At 37.9% G+C, this 24198-nt stretch overlaps 1 protein-coding gene across 1 annotated transcript; it reads left to right on the top strand.

The window, feature by feature from the left end:
* Position 1: 1 nt before the first annotated feature.
* LOC133621276 (XK-related protein 8-like) lies at positions 2–22946 on the top strand. The gene is made up of 3 exons (XM_061983299.1): positions 2–338; positions 3205–3395; positions 21667–22946. Exons 1-3 carry the CDS (start codon positions 43–45, stop codon positions 22377–22379), a joined length of 1200 nt encoding a protein of 399 aa, XP_061839283.1. The 5' UTR covers positions 2–42; the 3' UTR covers positions 22380–22946.
* Positions 22947–24198: the final 1252 nt, after the last annotated feature.

Below are 24198 nucleotides of genomic sequence, written 5' to 3'. Positions count from 1 at the left end.
TGTTGGAGAGGTTTTACAAGAATGTAGCAGTCCACAGCGACCATGTCCCAGTTCCAACACTCCAGGGTGGATTGTATCCTGACTTATTTGGGTCTGGTCTTCCTGGTGTCGGACATTTGCTTGGACGTGGGAACTGCTGTGACTTTCTACCAGGAAGAGGATTATGTGTGCCTGGGAGTCCTGCTTTTCTTCCTCCTGGGCTCGTCCGTGCTGGTGCAGGTCTTCAGCTGGCTGTGGTACACCTACGAGCCCCTGGAGAGGGCCACCAAGGTGGAGAGTCGGATCAGTCGCTGGCAACTCAAGATCCTGCACGTCTTCCAGCTGGGGACTTACTTCAGGTTTGGGAAGACCGAGTGGACTTTGAAATATCAGATTGTGGTTCGTGGACGCCGTGCGCTTTACAGGAAAAGACAACTTAAACACAGAAGGGCTTGAATGGGGTCCAGCCGCACCCACACACACACACACACACACACACATTACATAACAAAGTCTCACACACACACGCGGTACTAGTGGGGAAGGATTGTTCCAGCAGAGAGTGTATGTAGATGGCTCTTTAAAGGGAAACCTTTATGACGTCACAACAGTGGCAAGATTGTCACACGCTAAAAGCACACACACTTATTTTGCACGCACCAAACCAAAGATAAAACAACTTAAAATTACACAAGCATAATTAAAAAAAAGACAAAACTTCCAATTACACAAACCGCATCAACAAAGAACACAACAACTTACATTTCCACAAACCTACTTAACAAAAAGCAAAACAACTTACAACCACACAAACGTAATTACCCAAAAAACAAAGCATAACACAACTACACAAACCGAATCAATAATAGATAACACAAATTACCAGTACAAAACACACATCAACAAAAGACAAAATAACTCACAATTACACAAAACAAATTACAATTACACAAACCTAATTAAAAAAAGACAAAACTTCCAATTACACAAACCGAATCAACAAAAGACAAAATAACTCAGAATTACACAAACCAAATTACCAAAAGACAAAACAACTTACAATTACACAAACCTAATCAACAAAAGATGAAAAAAAAACCTTACAATTACACAAAACCGAATCAACAAAAAAATAAAACAACTTACAAGTACAAAACACAAATCAACAAAAGACAAAATAACTCACAATTACACAAACCAAAGTACCAAAAGACAAAACAACTTACAATTACACAAACCCAATCAACAAAAGACAAAAAAACAACTTACAATTACACAAGATCGATTAAACAAAAAATAAAACAACTTACAAGTACAATAAACAAATCAACAAAAGAACTCACAATTACATGAGCATAATTTAAAAAAGACAAAACTTCCAAATACACAAACCGAATCAACAAAAGACACAACAACTTACATTTCCACAAACCTACTTAATAAAAAGCAAAACAAATTACAATCACACAAACGTAATCACCCAAAAAACTAAACATGTTACAAATCGAATCAACAAATGATAAAACAACTAACAAGTACAAAACACAAATCAACAAAAGACAAAATAACTCAAAGTTATACAAACCAAATTACCAAAAGACAAAACAACTTACAATTACACAAACCTTATTAAAAAAAAGACAAAACTTCCAATTACAAAAACTGTCATTGACAAAGCAACTTTCAATTACACAAACCTACTTAACAAAAAGCAAAACAAATTACAATTACACAAACGTAATTACCCAAAAAACAAAACATAATACAACTACACAAATCGAATCAACAAAAGATAAAACAACTTACAAGCACAAAACACAAATCAACAAAAGACCAAATAACTCACAATTACACAAACCAAATTAACAAAGGACAAAACCACTTACAATTACACAAACTTAATTAAAAAAAGACAAAACTTACAATTACACAAACTGTAATTGACAAAGCAACTTTCAATTACACAAACCCACTTAACAAAATACAAAACTTCCAATTACACAAACTGAATCAACAAAAGACAAAACAACTTACAATTACACAAACCTAAATAACAAGTGACAAAACAACTTACAGTTACACAAACCGAATCAACAAAAGACAAAACAACTTACAAGTACAAAAAACAAATCAACAAAAGACCAAATAACTCACAATTACACAAACCAAATTACCAAAAGACAAAACAACTTAAAATTACACAAACCTATCTAAAAAAAGACAAAACTTCCAATTTCACAAACCGAATCAACAAAAGACAAAACAACTTACACTTACACAAACCTAATTAAAAAAAGACAAACATCCAATTACACAAACTGAATCAACAAAAGACACAACAACCTTCAATTACACAAACCTACTTTACAAAAAGCAAAACAACTTACAGTTACACAAACATAATTACCCAAAAAACAAAACATACACAAACAGAATCAATAAAAGATAACACAAATTACCAGTACAAAACACAAATCAACAAAACACAAAATAACTTACAATTACACAAACGTAATTAACATAAGACACAACAACTTTCAATTACACAAACCTAATTAAAAAAAGACAAAACTTACAATTACACAAACCTAAATAACAAAAGACCAAACAACTTGCAATTACACAAACTGAATCAGCAAAAGACAAAACAACTTACAAGTACACAAGTCTAAATAACAAAAGACAAAACAATTTCAAATTACACAAACCTAATCAACAAAAAACCAAACAACTTCCATACAAAGGCAGACATTGCTTGTATGTGACATTTTTTTTAATGCTGCGACTCTTTTTGGGTCCAAGTCAGCAGTTCAGTCCCACTAGAAGGTACTTACTTGCTAGTGCTGATAATAATAATAATAATAATAATACTAACTTACTTGCTAGTGCTGATAATAATAATAATAATACTAACTTACTTGCTAGTGCTGATAATAATAATAATAATACTAACTTACTTGCTAGTGCTGATAATAATAATAATAATAATAATACTAACTTACTTGCTAGTGCTGATAATAATAATAATAATACTAACTTACTTGCTAGTGCTGATAATAATAATAATAATACTAACTTACTTGCTAGTGCTGATAATAATAATAATAATACTAACTTACTTGCTAGTGCTGATAATAATAATAATAATACTAACTTACTTGCTAGTGCTGATAATAATAATAATACTAATAATACTAAAAGATGTCTGCTGTTGTGTCCATGCAGACATGCAAGTGTCATGGAGGTGACCTCCTGCAGCTGCATCAACAACATCCAGGAGGCTGAAGGACACGCGGTGTACTTAACTCACGACCTCAGCATGCTGCGTCTCATCGAGACTTTCTCAGAGAGCGCCCCCCAACTCACCCTCATGCTCACCATCATGCTGCGGCGGGGCCAGCTGGACCCCCTCACAGGTATCCTCAACACATTTGCCTACTTATGAAAAAGAAACCTGCTCGTCACAAGACCAAGGTTGGCTCAGGGGTTAAGACTGCCGACTTGGAATAAAAAGTACTGGGTTCGAACCCCACTCTAGTTGACAGCATTTTGTTCCACCTCATCATACTTTACTGAGCCAGGAGTCCTCGATAACATTTGTGTATGAGAAAAAATATTTTCTCTACAAGAGCCAGGATAGTCCAGTGGTTAGGACTGTTGACTCCGGTTGAAGGGTGCTGGGTTCGAATCCTGGTTGGGTTGACATGTAATTTACAAAGTGACATATATTGTGACTTTGTAATGTTAAAATAATTATTTAATAAACTTTTTTTTTTTTTATCCAATTACAATTAACCTATTTTATTTTAATTGTACCCAGGAGAGGTCATTGGTCGACGCTCTTTATTATTATCTTTATACTTCTATTCCCACCCACCTCAGGAGTTACACTCACTCGCACACACTCATTCATTCTCACACACACACACACACACTCATTCATTCTCACACACACACACACGGGTAACCCCTGAGGTGTCATCATTGACTATTTGACAATTTATTTTTGATTATTATTATCTTGACTTTTTTGACTTACTTACTTAATTTTTCAACTATATGTTAGTCAAACAAGGAGCACATAACATTACTCTGTGTGGGGGAGAAGAAACACCCCACAATGTATGTCGTCTTGACGCCATACAGCCAAATTACTGAGTCCATGTCTGGGATTTGAACTCAGTACCCCTGTTTGGGAGGTAGCAGTCTTAACCATTGAGCTATCCTGGGTCCCGTTTAGGTTTGTTTTTCGCTCATATACAAATGTAATCAATGAACTATGATCGAGGCGAAACAAAAAACACTATCTTCCAAGTTATGGATTTGAACCCACTAGTACTGCGTTAGAGGCAGAAGTCTTAACCACTGAGCTATCCTGGGTCCCGTTAAGGATTGGTTTTCGCTCATATACAAATGTAATCAGTGAACTATGATCGAGGCGAAAGAAAAAACAAGATCTTCCAAGTTAAGGATTTGAACTCAGTAATACTGCATGGGAGGCAGCAGTCTTAACCATTGAGCTATCCCGAATCCCATTAAGATTGTTTTTTAGCTCATACACAAATGTAATCATTGAACTATGATCGAGGCGAAAGAAAAAGCAAGATCTTCTAAGTTAAGTTATGGATTTGAACCCAGTTGCGCAGTGTGGGAGGCAGCAGTCTTAACCATTGAGCTAGCCCCAATCCCATTAAGGTTGTTTTTTTTGCTCATATACAAATGTAATCAGTGAACAATAATCGAGGCGAAAGAAAAAACAAGATCTTTCAAGTTATGGATTTGAACCCAGTAATACTGCATGGGAGGCAGCAGTCTTAACCATTGAGCTATCCTGGGTCTTTTTAAAAGTGGATTTTTGCTCATATACAAATGTAATCAGTGAACTATGATCAAGGCGGAACAAAAAAGATGATCTTCCAAGTTATGGATTTGAAACCAGTAATACTGTGTGTGAGGCAGCAGTCTTAACCACTGAGCTATCCCAAATCCAATTAAGTTTGTTTTTTTGCTCATATACAAATGTAATCAGTGAACAATAATGGAGGCGAAAGAAAAAACAAGATCTTTCAAGTTATGGATTTGAACCCAGTAATACTGCATGGGAGGCAGCAGTCTTAAACATTGAGCTATCCCGAATCCCATTAAAATTGTTTTTTCGCTCATATACAAATATAATCAGACAAAAAAGATGATCTTCCAAGTTATGGATTTGAAACCAGTAGTACTGTGTGTGAGGCAGCAGTCTTAACCATTGAGCTATCCCGAATCCCGTTAGGGTTGGTTTTTTGCTCATATACAAATGTAATCAGTGAACTATGATCGAGGTGAAACAAAAACAAGATCTTCCGAGGTATGGATTTGAACTCAGTAGTGCTGTGTGTGAGGCAGCAGTCTTAAACATTGAGCTATCCTGGGTCCCGTTAAGGTTTGTTTTTCGCTCATATACAAATGTAATCAGTGAACTATGATCGAGGTGAAAGAAAAAACAAGATGTTCTAAGTTATGGATTTGAACTCAGTAGTGCATTGTGGGAGGCAGCAGTCTTAACCATTGAGCTATCCTGGGTCCCGTTAAGGTATGGTTTTTGCTCATATACAAATGTAATCAGTGAACTACGATCGAGGCAAAACAAAAAACACGATCTTCCAAGTTATGGATTTGAACCGAGTAGTACTGCGTGAGAGGCAGAAGTCTTAACAACTGAGATAGCCCGGGTCTCGTTAAGGACTGGTTTTCGCTCATATACAAATGTAATCAGTGAACAATAATCGAGGCGAAAGAAAAAACAAGATCTTTCAAGTTATGGATTTGAACCCAGTAATACTGCATGGGAGGCAGCAGTCTTAACCATTGAGCTATCCTGGGTCTCTTTAAGAATTGATTTTTGCTCATATACAAATATAATCAGTGAACTATGATCGAGGCGAAACAAAAAAGATGATCTTCCAAGTTATGGATTTGAAACCAGTAGTGCTGTGTGTGAGGTAAAAGTCTTAAACATTGAGCTATCCTGGGTCCCGCTAAGGCTTGTTTTTCGCTCATATACAAATGTAATCAGTGAACTACGATCGAGGCGAAAGAAAAAACAAGATGCTCTAAGTTATGGATTTGAACTCAGTAGTGCTATGTGGGAGGCAGCAGTCTTAACCATTGAGCTATCCTGGGTCCCGTTAAGTTTTGTTTTTTGCTCATATACAAATATAATCAGTGAACTACGATCGAGGCGAAAGAAAAAACAAGATCTTTCAAGTTATGGATTTGAAACCAGTAGTACTGTGTGTGAGGCAGCAGTCTTAACCATTGAGCTATCCCGAATCCCGTTAGGGTTGGTTTTTTGCTCATATACAAATGTAATCAGTGAACTATGATCGAGGTGAAACAAAAAACAAGATCTTCCGAGTTATGGATTTGAACTCAGTAGTGCTGTGTGTGAGGGAGCAGTCTTAAAAATTGAGCTATCCTGGGTCCCGTTAAGGTTTGTTTTTCGCTCATATACAAATGTAATCAGTGAACTACGATCGAGGCGAAAGAAAAAACAAGATGTTCTAAGTTATGGATTTGAACTCAGTAGTGCTTTGTGGGAGGCAGCAGTCTTAACCATTGAGCTATCCTGGGTCCCGTTAAGTTTTGTTATTTCCTCATATACAAATGTAATCAGTGAACTACGATCGAGGCGAAAGAAAAAACTAGATCTTTGAAGTTATGGATTTGAACCCAGTAATACTGCATGGGAGGCAGCAGTCTTAACCATTGAGCTATCCTGGGTCTCTTTAAGATTTAATTGTTGCTCATATACAAATATAATCAGTGAACTATGATCGAGGCGAAACAAAAAAGATGATCTTCCAAGTTATGGATTTGAAACCAGTAGTACTGTGTGTGAGGTAGCAGTCTTAACCATTGAGCTATCCTGGGTCCCGGTAAGGTTTGTTTTTTGCTCATATACAAATGTAATCAGTGAACTATGATCGAGGCGAAAGAAAAAACAAGATCTTCTAAGTTATGGATTTGAACTCAGTAGTGCTACGTGGGAGGCAGCAGTCTTAACCATTTAGTTATGAGAAATGAGATTTTGCCAGTAATTTGTTCGACCTCTATCATACGTTACTGAGCCAGGAGTCCTCGATTACATTTGTGTATGGAACAATATATTGTCCTCATAAGACCCAGGGGTTAAGACTGCTGATTCGGAATGAAAAGTACTGGGTTCGAACCCCACCCTGGTTGATGGTATTTTGTTCTACCTCCTCATACTTTACTGAGTCAGGAGTCCTCTATTACATTAGTGTATGAGAAAAAAATCTTCCCTTCACAAGACCGAGGATAGACCAGGGGTTAAGACTGCTGACTAGGAATGAAAAGTACTGAGTTCGAACCCCACCCTACTTGATGGTATTTTGTTCTATATCCTCATACTTTACTGAGTCAGGAGTCCTCGATTACATTAGTGTATGAGAAAAAAATCGTCCCTTCACAAGACTGAGGATAGACCAGGGGTTAAGACTGCTGACTCGGAAGGAAAAGTACTGAGTTCAAACCCCGCTCTGGTTGATGGTATTTTGTTCTACCTCCTCATACTTTACTGAGTCAGGAGTCCTCTATTACATTAGTGTATGAGAAAAAAATCTTCCCTTCACAAGACCGAGGATAGACCAGGGGTTAAGACTGCTGACTCGGAAGAAAAAGTACTGTGTTCAAACCCCTCTCTGGTTGATGGTATTTTGTTCTACCTCATCATACTTTACTGAGCTAGGAGTCCTCAATAACAATTGTGTATGAGAAAAAAAATTCTCTCTACAAGAGCCAGGATAGTCCAGTGGTTAGGACTGTTGACTCTGGTTGAAGGGTGCTGGGTTCGAATCCTGGTTGGGTTGACATGTAATTTACAAGGTGACATATATTGTGACTTTGTAATTTTAAAATAATTATTTAATAAACTTTTTTTTTTAATCCAATTACAATTAACCTATTTTATTTTAATTGTACCCAGGAGAGGTCATTGGTCGACGCTCTTTATTATTATCTTTATACTTCTATTCCCACCCACCTCAGGAGTTACACTCACACACACACACTCATTCATTCTCACACACACACACACACTCATTCATTCTCACACACACACACAGGTAACCCCTGAGGTGTCATCATTGACAATTTATTTTTGATTATTATTATCTTTACTTTTTTTACTTACTTAATTTTTCAACTATATGTTAGTCAAACAAGGAGCACATAACATTACTCTGTGTGGGGGAGAAGAAACACCCCACAATGTATGTCGTCTTGACGCCATACAGCCAAATGACTGATTCCATGTCTGGGATTTGAACTCAGTACCCCTGTTTGGGAGGTAGCAGTCTTAACCATTGAGCTATCCTGGGTCCCGTTAAGGTTTGGTTTTCGCTCATATACAAATGTAATCAATGAACTATGATCGAGGCGAAAGAAAAAGCAAGATCTTGTAAGTTATGGATTTGAACCCACTCGCGCTGTGTGTGAGGCAGCAGTCTTAACCATTGAGCTATCCCCAATCCCATTAAGGTTGTTTTTTTGCTCATATACAAATGTAATCAGTGAACAATAATGGAGGCGAAAGAAAAAACAAGATCTTTCAAGTTATGGATTTGAACCCAGTAATACTGCATGGGAGGCAGCAGTCTTAACCATTGAGCTATCCTGGGTCTCTTTAAGAATTGATTTTTGCTCATATACAAATATAATCAGTGAACTATGATCGAGGCGAAACAAAAAAGATGATCTTCCAAGTTATGGATTTGAAACCAGTAGTGCTGCGTGTGAGGCAGCAGTCTTAACCACTGAGCTATCCCTAATTCCATTAGGGTTGGTTTTTTGCTCGTATACAAATGTAATCAGTGAACTATGATCGAGGTGAAACAAAAACAAGATCTTCCGAGTTATGGATTTGAACTCAGTAGTGCTGTGTGTGAGGCAGCAGTCTTAAACATTGAGCTATCCTGGGTCCCGTTTAGGTTTGTTTTTCGCTCATATACAAATGTAATCAGTGAACTATGATCGAGGTGAAAGAAAAAACACGATCTTCCAAGTTATGGATTTGAACCGAGTAGTACTGCGTGAGAGGCAGAAATCTTAACCACTGAGATAGCACGGGTCTCGTTAAGGATTGGTTTTCGCTCATATACAAATGTAATCAGTGAACAATAATGGAGGCGAAAGAAAAAACAAGATCCTTCAAGTTATGGATTTGAACCCAGTAATACTGCATGGGAGGCAGCAGTCTTAACCTTTGAGCTATCCTGGGTCTCTTTAAGAATTGATTTAAGCTCATATACAAATATAATCAGTGAACTATGATCGAGGCGAAACAAAAAAGATGATCTTCCAAGTTATGGATTTGAAACCAGTAGTACTGTGTGTGAGGCAACAGTCTTAAACATTGAGCTATCCTGGGTCCCGCTAAGGTTTGTTTTTCGCTCATATACAAATGTAATCAGTGAACTACGATCGAGGCGAAAGAAAAAACAAGATGCTCTAAGTTATGGATTTGAACTCAGTAGTGCTTTGTGGGAGGCAGCAGTCTTAACCATTGAGCTATCCTGGGTCCCGTTAAGTTTTGTTTTTTGCTCATATACAAATGTAATCAGTGAACTACGATCGAGGCGAAAGAAAAAACAAGATCTTTCAAGTTATGGATTTGAAACCAGTAGTACTGTGTGTGAGGCAGCAGTCTTAACCATTGAGCTATCCCGAATGCCGTTAGGGATGGTTTTTTGCTCATATACAAATGTAATCAGTGAACTATGATCGAGGTGAAAGAAAAAACAAGATGTTCTAAGTTATGGATTTGAACTCTGTAGTGCGTTGTGGGAGGCAGCAGTCTTAACCATTGAGCTATCCTGGGTCCCGTTAATGTTTGGTTTTTACTCATATACAAATGTAATCAGTGAACTATGATCGAGGCGAAACAAAAAACACGATCTTCCAAGTTATGGATTTGAACCGAGCAGTAATGCGTGAGAGGCAGAAGTCTTAACCACTGAGATTGAGATAGCCTGGGTCTCGTTAAGGATTGGTTTTCGCTCATATACAAATGTAATCAGTGAACAATAATCGAGGCGAAAGAAAAAACAAGATCTTTCAAGTTATGGATTTGAACCCAGTAATACTGCATGGGAGGCAGCAGTCTTAACCATTGAGCTATCCTGGGTCTCTTTAAGAATTGATTTTTGCTCATATACAAATATAATCAGTGAACTATGATCGAGGCGAAACAAAAAAGATGATCTTCCAAGTTATGGATTTGAAACCAGTAGTGCTGCGTGTAAGGCAGCAGTCTTAACCACTGAGCTATCCCGAATTCCATTAGGGTTGGTTTTTTGCTCATATACAAATGTAATCAGTGAACAATAATCGAGGCGAAAGAAAAAACAAGATCTTTCAAGTTATGGATTTGAACCCAGTAATACTACATGGGAGGCAGCAGTCTTAACCATTGAGATATCCTGGGTCTCTTTAAGAATTGATTTTTGCTCATATACAAATATAATCAGTGAACTATGATCGAGGCGAAACAAAAAAGATGATCTTCCAAGTTATGGATTTGAAACCAGTAGTGCTGCGTGTGAGGCAGCAGTCTTAACCACTGAGCTATCCTGAATTCCATTAGGGTTGGTTTTTTGCTCGTATACAAATGTAATCAGTGAACTATGATCGAGGTGAAACAAAAACAAGATCTTCCGAGTTATGGATTTGAACTCAGTAGTGCTGTGTGTGAGGCAGCAGTCTTAAACATTGAGCTATCCTGGGTCCCGTTAAGGTTTGTTTTTCGCTCATATACAAATGTAATCAGTGAACTATGATCGAGGTGAAAGAAAAAACAAGATGTTCTAAGTTATGGATTTGAACTCAGTAGTGCTTTGTGGGAGGCAGCAGTCTTAACCATTGAGCTATCCTGGGTCCCGTTAAGGTTTGGTTTTTGCTCATATACAAATTTAATCAGTGAACTATGATCGAGGCAAAACAAAAAACACGATCTTCCAAGTTATGGATTTGAACCGAGTAGTATTGCGTGAGAGGCAGAAGTCTTAACCACTGAGATAGCACGGGTCTCGTTAAGGATTGGTTTTCGCTCATATACAAATGTAATCAGTGAACAATAATGGAGGCGAAAGAAAAAACAAGATCCTTCAAGTTATGGATTTGAACCCAGTAATACTGCATGGGAGGCATCAGTCTTAATCTTTGAGCTATCCTGGGTCTCTTTAAGAATTGATTTAAGCTCATATACAAATATAATCAGTGAACTATGATCGAGGCGAAACAAAAAAGATGATCTTCCAAGTTATGGATTTGTAACCAGTAGTGCTGTGTGTGAGGCAACAGTCTTAAACATTGAGCTATCCTGGGTCCCGCTAAGGTTTGTTTTTCGCTCATATACAAATGTAATCAGTGAACTACGATCGAGGCGAAAGAAAAAACAAGATGTTCTAAGTTATGGATTTGAACTCAGTAGTGCTTTGTGGGAGGCAGCAGTCTTAACCATTGAGCTATCCTGGGTCCCGTTAAGTTTTGTTTTTTGCTCATATACAAATGTAATCAGTGAACTACGATCGAGGCGAAAGAAAAAACAAGATCTTTCAAGTTATGGATTTGAAACCAGTAGTACTGTGTGTGAGGCAGCAGTCTTAACCATTGAGCTATCCCGAATCCTGTTAGTGATGGTTTTTTGCTCATATACAAATGTAATCAGTGAACTATGATCGAGGTGAAAGAAAAAACAAGATGTTCTATGTTATGGATTTGAACTCTGTAGTGCGTTGTGGGAGGCAGCAGTCTTAACCATTGAGCTATCCTGGGTCCCGTTAATGTTTGGTTTTTACTCATATACAAATGTAATCAGTGAACTATGATCGAGGCGAAACAAAAAACACGATCTTCCAAGTTATGGATTTGAACCGAGCAGTAATGCGTGAGAGGCAGAAGTCTTAACCACTGAGATTGAGATAGCCTGGGTCTCGTTAAGGATTGGTTTTCGCTCATATACAAATGTAATCAGTGAACAATAATCGAGGCGAAAGAAAAAACAAGATCTTTCAAGTTATGGATTTGAACCCAGTAATACTGCATGGGAGGCAGCAGTCTTAACCATTGAGCTATCCTGGGTCTCTTTAAGAATTGATTTTTGCTCATATACAAATATAATCAGTGAACTATGATCGAGGCGAAACAAAAAAGATGATCTTCCAAGTTATGGATTTGAAACCAGTAGTGCTGCGTGTGAGGCAGCAGTCTTAACCACTGAGCTATCCCGAATTCCATTAGGGTTGGTTTTTTGCTCATATACAAATGTAATCAGTGAACAATAATCGAGGGGAAAGAAAAAACAAGATCTTTCAAGTTATGGATTTGAACCCAGTAATACTGCATGGGAGGCAGCAGTCTTAACCATTGAGCTATCCTGGGTCTCTTTAAGAATTGATTTTTGCTCATATACAAATATAATCAGTGAACTATGATCGAGGCAAAACAAAAAAGATGATCTTCCAAGTTATGGATTTGAAACCAGTAGTGCTGCGTGTGAGGCAGCAGTCTTAAACATTGAGCTATCCTGGGTCCCGTTTAGGTTTGTTTTTCGCTCATATACAAATGTAATCAGTGAACTATGATCGAGGTGAAAGAAAAAACAAGATGTTCTAAGTTATGGATTTGAACTCAGTAGTGCTTTGTGGGAGGCAGCAGTCTTAACCATTGAGCTATCCTGGGTCCCGTTAAGGTTTGGTTTTTGCTCATATACAAATGTAATCAGTGAACTATGATCGAGGCAAAACAAAAAACACAATCTTCCAAGTTATGGATTTGAACCGAGTAGTACTGCGTGAGAGGCAGAAGTCTTAACCACTGAGATAGCACGGGTCTCGTTAAGGATTGGTTTTCGCTCATATACAAATGTAATCAGTGAACAATAATGGAGGCGAAAGAAAAAACAAGATCCTTCAAGTTATGGATTTGAACCCAGTAATACTGCATGGGAGGCATCAGTCTTAACCTTTGAGCTATCCTGTGTCTCTTTAAGAATTGATTTAAGCTCATATACAAATATAATCAGTGAACTATGATCGAGGCGAAACAAAAAAGATGATCTTCCAAGTTATGGATTTGAAACCAGTAGTACTGTGTGGGAGGCAGCAGTCTTAACCATTGAGCTATCCTGGGTCCCGTTAAGTTTTGTTTTTTGCTCATATACAAATGTAATCAGTGAACTACGATCGAGGCGAAAGAAAAAAACAAGATCTTTCAAGTTATGGATTTGAAACCAGTAGTACTGTGTGTGAGGCAGCAGTCTTAACCATTGAGCTATCCCGAATCCCGTTAGGGATGGTTTTTTGCTCATATACAAATGTAATCAGTGAACTATGATCGAGGTGAAAGAAAAAACAAGATGTTCTAAGTTATGGATTTGAACTCTGTAGTGCGTTGTGGGAGGCAGCAGTCTTAACCATTGAGCTATCCTGGGTCCCGTTAATGTTTGGTTTTTACTCATATACAAATGTAATCAGTGAACTATGATCGAGGCGAAACAAAAAACACGATCTTCCAAGTTATGGATTTGAACCGAGCAGTAATGCGTGAGAGGCAGAAGTCTTAACCACTGAGATTGAGATAGCCTGGGTCTCGTTAAGGATTGGTTTTCGCTCATATACAAATGTAATCAGTGAACAATAATCGAGGCGAAAGAAAAAACAAGATCTTTCAAGTTATGGATTTGAACCCAGTAATACTGCATGGGAGGCAGCAGTCTTAACCATTGAGCTATCCTGGGTCTCTTTAAGTATTGATTTTTGTTCATATACAAATATAATCAGTGAACTATGATCGAGGCGAAACAAAAAAGATGATCTTCCAAGTTATGGATTTGAAACCAGTAGTGCTGTGTGTGAGGCAACAGTCTTAAACATTGAGCTATCCTTGGTCCCGCTAAAGTTTGTTTTTCGCTCATATACAAATGTAATCAGTGAACTACGATCGAGGTGAAAGAAAAAACAAGATGCTCTAAGTTATGGATTTGAACTCAGTAGTGCTTTGTGGGAGGCAGCAGTCTTAGCCCATGAGCTATCCTGGGTCCTGTTAACTTTAGTTTTTTTCTCATATACAAATGTAATCAGTGAACAATAATCGAGGCGAAAGAAAAAACAAGATATTTCAAGTTATGGATTTGAACCCAGTAATACTGCATGGGAGGCAGCAGTCTTAACCATTGAGCTATCCCGAATTCCATTAAGATTGTTTTTTTGCTCATATACAAATGTAATCATTGAACTATGATCGAGGCGAAAGAAAAAGCAAGATCTTCTAAGTTATGGGTTTGAACCCAGTCGCGCTGTGTGGTTAAGACTGCTGCCTCCCACAAAGCACTACTGAGTTCAAATCCATAACTTAGAACATTTTGTTTTTTCTTTCGCCTCGATCGTAATTCACTGATTACATTTGTATATGAGCGAAAAACAAACCTTAGCGGGACCCAGGATAGCTCAATGGTTAAGACTGCTGCCTCACACACAGCACTACTGGTTTCAAATCCATAACTTGGAAGATCATCTTTTTTGTTTCGCCTCGATCATAGTTCACTGATTATATTTGTATATGAGCAAAAATCAAATCTTAAAGAGACCCAGGATAGCTCAATGGTTAAGACTGCTGCCTCCCATGCAGTATTAGCATGCAGTAGTACTGTGTGTGAGGCAGTAGTCTTAACCATTGAGCTAACCCGAATCCCGTTACGGTTGGTTTTTTGCTCATATACAAATGTAATCAGTGAACTATGATCGAGGTGAAACAAAAAACAAGATCTTCCGAGTTATGGATTTGAACTCAGTAGTGTTGTGCGTGAGGGGGCCGTCTTAAACATTGAGCTATCCTGGGTCCCGTTATGGTTTGTTTTTCGCTCATATACAAATGTAATCAGTGAACTACGATCGAGGCGAAAGAAAAAACAAGATGTTCTAAGTTATGGATTTGAACTCAGTAGTGCTGTGTGTGAGGCAGCAGTCTTAACCATTGAGCTATCCCGAATCCAGTTAGGATTGGTTTTTTGCTCGTATACAAATGTAATCAGTGAACTATGATCGAGGTGAAACAAAAAACAAGATCTTCCGAGTTATGGATTTGAACTCAATAGTGCTTTGTGGGAGGCAGCAGTCTTAACCATTGAGCTATCCTGTGTCCCGTTAAGGTTTGGTTTTTGCTCATATACAAATGTAATCAGTGAACTATGATCAAGGCGAAACAAAAAACACAATTTTCCAAGTTATGGATTTGAACCGAGTAGTACTGCGTGAGATGCAGAAGTCTTAACCACTGAGATATCCCGGGTCCCGTTAAGGATTGGTTTTCGCTCATATACAAATGTAATCAGTGAACAATAATCGAGGCGAAAGAAAAAACAAGATCTTTCAAGTTATGGATTTGAACCCAGTAATACTGCATGGGAGGCAGCAGTCTTAACCATTGAGCTATCCTGGGTCTCCTTAAGATTTAATTTTTGCTCATATACAAATATAATCAGTGAACTATGATCGAGGCGAAACAAAAAAGATGATCTTGCAAGTTATGGATTTGAAACCAGCAGTACTGTGTGTGAGGCAGCAGTCTTAACCACTGAGATAGCCCGGGTCCCGTTAAGGATTGGTTTTCGCTCATATACAAATGTAATCAGTGAACAATAATCGAGGCGAAAGAAAAAACAAGATCTTTCAAGTTATGGATTTGAACCCAGTAATACTGCATGGGAGGTAGCAGTCTTAACCATTGAGCTATCCAGGGTCTCCTTAAGATTTTGCTCATATACAAATGTAATCAGTGAACAATAATCGAGGCGAAAGAAAAAACAAGATCTTTCAAGTTATGGATTTGAAACCAGTAGTACTGTGTGTGAGGCAGCAGTCTTAACCATTGAGCTATCCTGGGTCCCGTTAAGGTTAGTTTTTCGCTCATATACAAATGTAATCAGTGAACTATGATCGAGGTGAAAGAAAAAACAAGATGTTCTAAGTTATGGATTTGAACTCAGTAGTGCTTTGTGGGAGGCAGCAGTCTTAACCATTGAGCTATCCTGGGTACTGTTAAGATTTGGTTTTCACTTTTTTACAAATGTAATCAGTGAACTACGATCGAGGCGAAAGAAAAAACAAGATCTTCCAAGTTATGGATTTGAAACCAGTAGTACTGTGTGTGAGGCAGCAGTCTTAACCATTGAGCTATCCCGAACCCCGTTAGGGTTGGTTTTTTGCTCGTATACAAATGTAATCAGTGAACTATGATCGAGGTGAAACAAAAAACAAGATCTTCCGAGTTATGGATTTGAACTCAGTAGTACTGTGTGTGAGGCAGCAGTCTTAACCATTGAGCTATCCTGGGTCCCGTTAAGTTTTGTTTTTTGCTCATATACAAATGTAATCAGTGAACAATAATCGAGGCGAAAGAAAAAACAAGATCTTTCAAGTTATGGATTTGAACTCAGTAATACTGCATGGGAGGCAGCAGTCTTAACCACTGAGCTATCCTGGGTACCTTGAAGGTTTGGTTTTTGCTCATATACAAATGTAATCAATGAACTATGATCGAGGCGAAAGAAAAAACAAGATCTTTCAAGTTATGGATTTGAACCCAGTAGTGGTACATCGGAGGCAGCAGTCTTAACCATTGAGCTATCCTGGGTCTTTAGAAATAAGATTTTGCCAGTAATTTGTTTGACCTCTATCATAGCATACTGAGCCAGGAGTCCTCGATTACATTTGTGTATGGAACAATATATTGTCCTCACAAGACCGGGGATAGACCAGGGGTTAAGACTGCTGACTCGGAATGAAAAGTACTGGGTTCGAACCCCACCCTGGTTGATGGTATTTTGTTCTACCTCCTCATACTTTACTGAGTCAGGAGTCCTCGATTACAGTAGTGTATGAGAAAAAAATCTTCCCATCACAAGACCGAGGATAGACCAGGGGTTAAGACTGCTGATTCGGAATGAAAAGTACTGGGTTCGAACCTCACCCTGGTTGATGGTATTTTGTTCTACCTCCTCATACTTTACTGAGTCAGGAGTCCTCGATTACATTTGTGTATGAGAAAAAAATCTGTCTTCACAAGACCGTGGATAGACCAGGGGTTAAGGCTGCTGACTCGGAAGGAAAAGTACTGGGTTCAAACCCCGCTCTGGTAGTTGGTATTTTGTTCTACCTCATCATACTTTACTGATCCAGGAGTCCTCGATAACATTTGTGTATGAGAAAAAAAATTCTCTCTGCAAGAGCCAGGATAGTCCAGTGGTTAGGACTGTTGACTCCGGTTGAAGGGTGCTGGGTTCGAATCCTGGTTGGGTTGACATGTAATTTACAAAGTGACATATATTGTGACTTTGTAATGTTAAAATAATTATTTAATAAACTTTTTTTTTTTTTTTATCCAATTACAATTAACCTATTTTATTTTAATTGTACCCAGGAGAGGTCATTGGTCGACGCTCTTTATTATTATCTTTATACTTCTATTCCCACCCACCTCAGGAGTTACACTCACACACACACACTCATTCATTCTCACACACACACACAGGTAACCCCTGAGGTGTCATCATTGACAATTTATTTTTGATTATTATTATCTTTACTTTTTTGACTTACTTACTTAATTTTTCAACTATATGTTAGTCAAACAAGGAGCACATAACATTACTCTGTGTGGGGGAGAAGAAACACCCCACAATGTATGTCGTCTTGACGCCATACAGCCAAATTACTGAGTCCATGTCTGGGATTTGAACTCAGTACCCCTGTTTGGGAGGTAGCAGTCTTAACCATTGAGCTATCCTGGGTCCCGTTTAGTTTTGTTTTTCGCTCATATACAAATGTAATCAATGAACTATGATCGAGGCGAAACAAAAAACACTATCTTCCAAGTTATGGATTTGAACCCACTAGTACTGCGTGAGAGGCAGAAGTCTTAACCACTGAGCTATCCTGGGTCTCGTTAAGGATTGGTTTTCGCTCATATACAAATGTAATCAGTGAACTATGATCGAGGCGAAAGATAAAGCAAGATCTTGTAAGTTATGGATTTGAACCCAGTCGCGCTGTGTGTGAGGCAGCAGTCTTAACCATTGAGCTATCCCCAATCCCATTAAGGTTGTTTTTTTGCTCATATACAAATGTAATCAGTGAACAATAATGGAGGCGAAAGAAAAAATAAGATCCTTCAAGTTATGGATTTGAACCCAGTAATACTGCATGGGAGGCAGCAGTCTTAACCTTTGAGCTATCCTGGGTCTCTTTAAGAATTGATTTAAGCTCATATACAAATATAATCAGTGAACTATGATCGAGGCGAAACAAAAAAGATGATCTTCCAAGTTATGGATTTGAAACCAGTAGTACTGTGTGTGAGGCAGCAGCCTTAAACATTGAGCTATCCTGGGTCCCGCTAAGGTTTGTTTTTCGCTCATATACAAATGTAATCAGTGAACTACGATCGAGGCGAAAGAAAAAACAAGATGCTCTAAGTTATGGATTTGAACTCAGTAGTGCTTTGTGGGAGGCAGCAGTCTTAACCATTGAGCTATCCTGGGTCCCGTTAAGTTTTGTTTTTTGCTCATATACAAATGTAATCAGTGAACTATGATCGAGGTGAAAGAAAAAACAAGATGTTCTAAGTTATGGATTTGAACTCTGTAGTGCGTTGTGGGAGGCAGCAGTCTTAACCATTGAGCTATCCTGGGTCCTGTTAACTTTAGTTTTTTTCTCATATACAAATGTAATCAGTGAACAATAATCGAGGCGAAAGAAAAAACAAGATCTTTCAAGTTATGGATTTGAACTCAGTAATACTGCATGGGAGGCAGCAGTCTTAACCACTGAGCTATCCTGGGTACCTTGAAGGTTTGGTTTTAGGAGTCCTCAATAACAATTGTGTATGAGAAAAAAAATTCTCTCTGCAAGCGCCAGGATAGTCCAGTGGTTAGGACTGTTGACTCCGGTTGAAGGGTGCTGGGTTCGAATACTGGTTGGGTTGACATGTAATTTACAAAGTGACATATATTGTGACTTTGTAATGTTAAAATAATTATTTAATAAACTTTTTTTTTTTTTATCCAATTACAATTAACCTATTTTATTTTAATTGTACCCAGGAGAGGTCATTGGTCGACGCTCTTTATTATTATCTTTATACTTCTATTCCCACCCACCTCAGGAGTTACACTCACTCGCACACACTCATTCTCTCACACACACACACTCACACACACAGGTAACCCCTGAGGTGTCATCATTGACTATTTGATTTATTATTATCTTTACTTTTTTGACTTACTTACTTAATTTTTCAACTATATGTTAGTCAAACAAGGAGCACATAACATTACTCTGTGTGGGGGAGAAGAAACACCCCACAATGTATGTCGTCTTGACGCCATACAGCCAAATGACTGATTCCATGTCTGGGGCTTGAACTCAGTACCCCTGTTTGGGAGGTAGCAGTCTTAACCATTGAGCTATCCTGGGTCCCGTTAAGGTCTGGTTTTCGCTCATATACAAATGTAATCAATGAACTATGATCGAGGCGAAACAAAAAAACAGATCTTCCTAGTTATGGATTTGAACCGAGTAATACTGCGCGGGAGGCAGAAGTCTTACCCATTGAGCTATCTTGAGTCTTTTTGTTATTGTAGTCTGGCTCATTCACTAATGGAATTGTGACATCTGTGGCAGTAAACTACGATTGAGGTGGAGCTAAATTTTGAAGCTAAGTTACATTTCAAACCAATTGGGATTCAAACCCAGTACCCCTGTATTTGGAGCCCACTGTGTTGACCATTGAGGTATCCTGGGTTCCATTAAGACATGATTTTCGCTCATATACAAATGCAATCATTTAACAATGATAGAGGTGAAACAAAGAACAAGACCTTCCAAGTTATGGATTTGAACCCAGTAATACAGTGTGAGAGGAAGCAGTCTTAACAAATAAGCTATCCTGGATCCTAGCAGGTTGTGATTTTCGCTCATATACAAATGCAATCATTGAACTATGATAGAGGTGAAACAAAAAACTAGATTATCCAAGTTATGGATTTTAACCTAGGAGTACTGTGTGAGAGGCAGCAGTCTTAACCATTGAGCTATCCTGGGTTTTGTTGCACCAAGATTTTTCTTAATATACAAATGTAATCATTCTGCACTTAAAGCACATCTTGATTGTTTCATTTAAAAGCCATTGTGGTGTTTTACACAGATGGAATACTGAAAATGGTGTCAATGTCCAAATATTTATGGACCTAACTGTATATGTATGTATATACACAAATATACATACACATCTACGTATATATATATATATACACATATACGTATATATACTGTATGTATACATACATACATATATATATATATATACATATACAAACAAATATACATATATATACACACACACAAATCTTTGTATATATACTGTATATACACACACATAAATATATATACATACATATACGTATATATACAGTACATTAATACCTATATATGTATATATACGTATATCTATACACACACACACACACACATATATATATATACACAAATATACACACACACACATATATATATATACACAAATATACACACATCTACGTATATATATATACACACATGTACATATACGTATATACCCATACATACAGTATATATGTACATATACGTATATATACATACATATATGTATGTATATATATATATATATATGTATATATATATATACATAAATATGTATATACACATATACATACATACACACACACACGTATATATACAAATATAAACATATACGTATATATACACACACATATATATACAAATATAAACATATATGTGTATATACACACACACACACACACACACATATACATACATATAGGTATATATACAGTACATACATATGTATACATACATTCATATATGTATATATACATATACATACATACACACACACACGTATATATACAAATATAAACATATACGTATATATACACACACACACACATATATATACAAATATAAACATATTCAAATATAAACATATACGTATATATATATACACATATATACATACATATACGTATATATACAGTACATACATATGTATACATACATTCATATATGTATATATATATATATATATATACACATACATACACACACGTATGTATACAAATATAAACATATACGTATATATATACACACACACATATACGTGTATATACAGTACATACATATGTATACATACATTCATACATGTATATATACATAAATGTATATACATATTTGTACCTATGTATTTGTATATACATGTATATACATACATATCTGTATATATATACAAACTGAACATGTATATGTACATACTGTACATGTATATACGTATATATATATACACATACTTATATATTCATATACTGTACATAACACACACATATACAATGTTATCAACTGTGTCATTAATTTATTGTACAATTAGATTAAATTATTATCAATATTTATTGTTGTATTCATTATTCCATGAACCTGAAGGTCAAAGACGGACTGAAATGAATAAATACATCTTAAAAGTAAAGATACATTCTTATTAAATAGAAAGTATTTGACTCCTATTTGTCCTCCTCAGTGACGAAGGCGCTGGGCTCGGCGTCCGCCATGGCCCTGAGCGTGACCATGTACCACCGCTGCCTGCGCTCCTTCCTGTGTGACAAACACAAGCAGCGCCTGCTCTCCTCGCTGGTCTTCTTCCTCTGGAACCTGATCCTCATCTCCTCGCGGCTGGCCGCCCTCGCCCTCTTCGCCTCCGCCCTGCCCTGCTTCATCTTGGCCCACTTCCTGTGCTCCTGGCTGCTCATGTTCTTCTGCGCCTGGCGCTGCCGGACGGACTTCATGGACAGCCCGGGCGGGGAGTGGCTCTACCGGGCCACCGTGGGCCTCATCTGGTACTTTGACTGGTTCAGCGTGGTGGACGGGAGGACGAGGAACAAGACTCTGCTCTACCACGGCTTCATCCTGGTGGACATGTTCCTCCTGTGCGGCACTTGGTGCTGGAGGGCCTCAACACAAATGTCCTTCCTGCACGCCGGCCTGCTTTCTGTCGCCGTTGTTGCACTTTATATACTCGGCCTCGTCCTCAAAGTCCTCTATTACAAGTTCTTCCACCCCAACCTCAACAAGGACGACCTGAAAGGAGGCGACAAAGAGGTAGACCTGGACAGCGCTGTTGTTGTATTCATGCAATGTAGCGCGGCGGAAGACGTGATTGACGGCGGGAGGACGCCACATGTGCAACTTTACAACAAAAGGATGAGGAAGCTGGCGGAGAATTTCTACTCGTGACAAGATCACTTGACGAGTCACGTATGTCGTCACCACCAACAGGAACTACCTAATAAGTGGACATTTATTTTTAGCTCTGTTGGTTTTGTCAGTTGCACACTTTGGAAAAACATGGCAAAACACAAACGTCCACTCTAGTGGACGCTGGCGTTCAGGACGATATTCCACAAACGCTATCAAGTCATTCGTAATAAGACACAATCACAACACAAATATCGACCTTGCATTTTTACATTATCTGACTTGCCAACCCTCCCCAATTTTCCGGGAGACTCCCGAAATTCAGCGCCTCTCCCGAAAACCTCCCGGGACAAATATTCTCCCGAAAATCTCCCGATTTTCAGCCGGAGCTGGAGGCCACGCCCCCTCCAGCTCCATGCGGACCTGAGTGAGGACAGCCTTTTTTCATGACGGGAGGACAACAGGGTGACAAGAACTAAATCATCCATACTAGAGATACATTGTGTTATTATGTTTATCTTACCTAAAAATAAATATATTTATTAATTGAAAAAAAAACAACTAAATAAATTTTTGCTATATTTTGCTAAAAACATAAAAATTAATTGTATTTTTTTTTTTCTTTCTTTCTGACTCCTTATTACATCCAGCCATAGAATTATACCGGTACATTAAAATAAACATATTTGAAATAATACATTTTAAATTATCATAATAATTCATTAAAAATGACCATATTTAATTATTTAAAAAAATGGCTTGTTTATCAACAACTTTAGCATTTTATTCATTACATTTTGAAGCTCTCAGAAGCCAAGTTATATTATATTCCTTAATATTTATTTATGCAAGTTTGAAGTATCAATTATCTAAACACAGTTTTGTTTGCATATTTTTAGGATGTAGCTATATATATATATATATATATATATATATATATATATATATATATGAAATACTTGACTTGGTGAATTCTAGCTGTCAATATACTCCTCCCCTCTTAACCACGCCCCGCCCCCACCCCCTGACCACGCCCCCACCCCCACCTCCCGAAATCGGAGGTCTCAAGGTTGGCAAGTATGCATTATCACTAGGGGTGTAACGGTACGTGTATTTGTATTGAACCCTTTCGGTACGGTGGAGTTGCGGTTCGGTTCGGTTCGGTTTGGAGGTGTACCGAGTTTCCACACCAACAAGTCTCTACACAGCACCCAGCATTGTCCCACCCACACAACCATTGTCAAGACGTGGACTATGGTGTGTTTGTTTTCCCGACATGCAAGTAAAGCTGGACTGGTCATGGCGTGAAGGTAAATACAGATTTATTAGTGATGGGTCCGGCAACACCGATGCATCGGCGCATGCGTCGAGCTCATAGAGCGAAACCCTGTGTCGGTTTTAGAAAGTCACGTGACCGATCATGAGCTGTTTTGGTCACGTGACCGATACGCCAACTGTGTCGCCTCCTCTGTGCCCTGTGAGCGGCTCTTTTCTACAGCCCGAGAAATAATAACTAAGAAGAGAAAGCGTCTAAAATGTAATACGTCGGAAAAACTTTCTTTTTTTTTTTTTATAAAAATGTGTAAAAAATAAAATAAAATAAATTCCCAGTCCACAATCATCCACAACACGTTCTCTTAGATTTCCATGTTATGATACATGTTCACATTATTTATTGACTGTATCTAAAAAAGATACAAATATATTTTTATTGAAATGAAGATATGAAATAATCCTAAATGAAATATTTATATTATTGTATATACTAGGGCAGGGGTCACCAACGCGGTGCCCGCGGTCACCAGGTAGCCCGTAAGGACCAGATCAGTCGCCCGCTGGCCTGTTCTAAAAATAGCTC

Source organism: Nerophis lumbriciformis, linkage group LG21, assembly GCF_033978685.3.
Source record: "Nerophis lumbriciformis linkage group LG21, RoL_Nlum_v2.1, whole genome shotgun sequence".
Taxonomy (NCBI): Eukaryota; Metazoa; Chordata; class Actinopteri; order Syngnathiformes; family Syngnathidae; genus Nerophis; species Nerophis lumbriciformis.
This window is presented reverse-complemented; position numbering and strand designations above follow the sequence as displayed.

Excerpts from the sequence above, each read along its gene's own strand:
- LOC133621276 (XM_061983299.1), top strand. The coding sequence starts at position 43 with ATGTCCCAGTTCCAACACTCCAGGGTGGATTGTATCCTGACTTATTTG. Across the intron at positions 339-3,204 it reads CAGCTGGGGACTTACTTCAG|ACATGCAAGTGTCATGGAGG; the intron begins GTTTGGGAAGAC and ends GTGTCCATGCAG. Across the intron at positions 3,396-21,666 it reads CCAGCTGGACCCCCTCACAG|TGACGAAGGCGCTGGGCTCG; the intron begins GTATCCTCAACA and ends TGTCCTCCTCAG.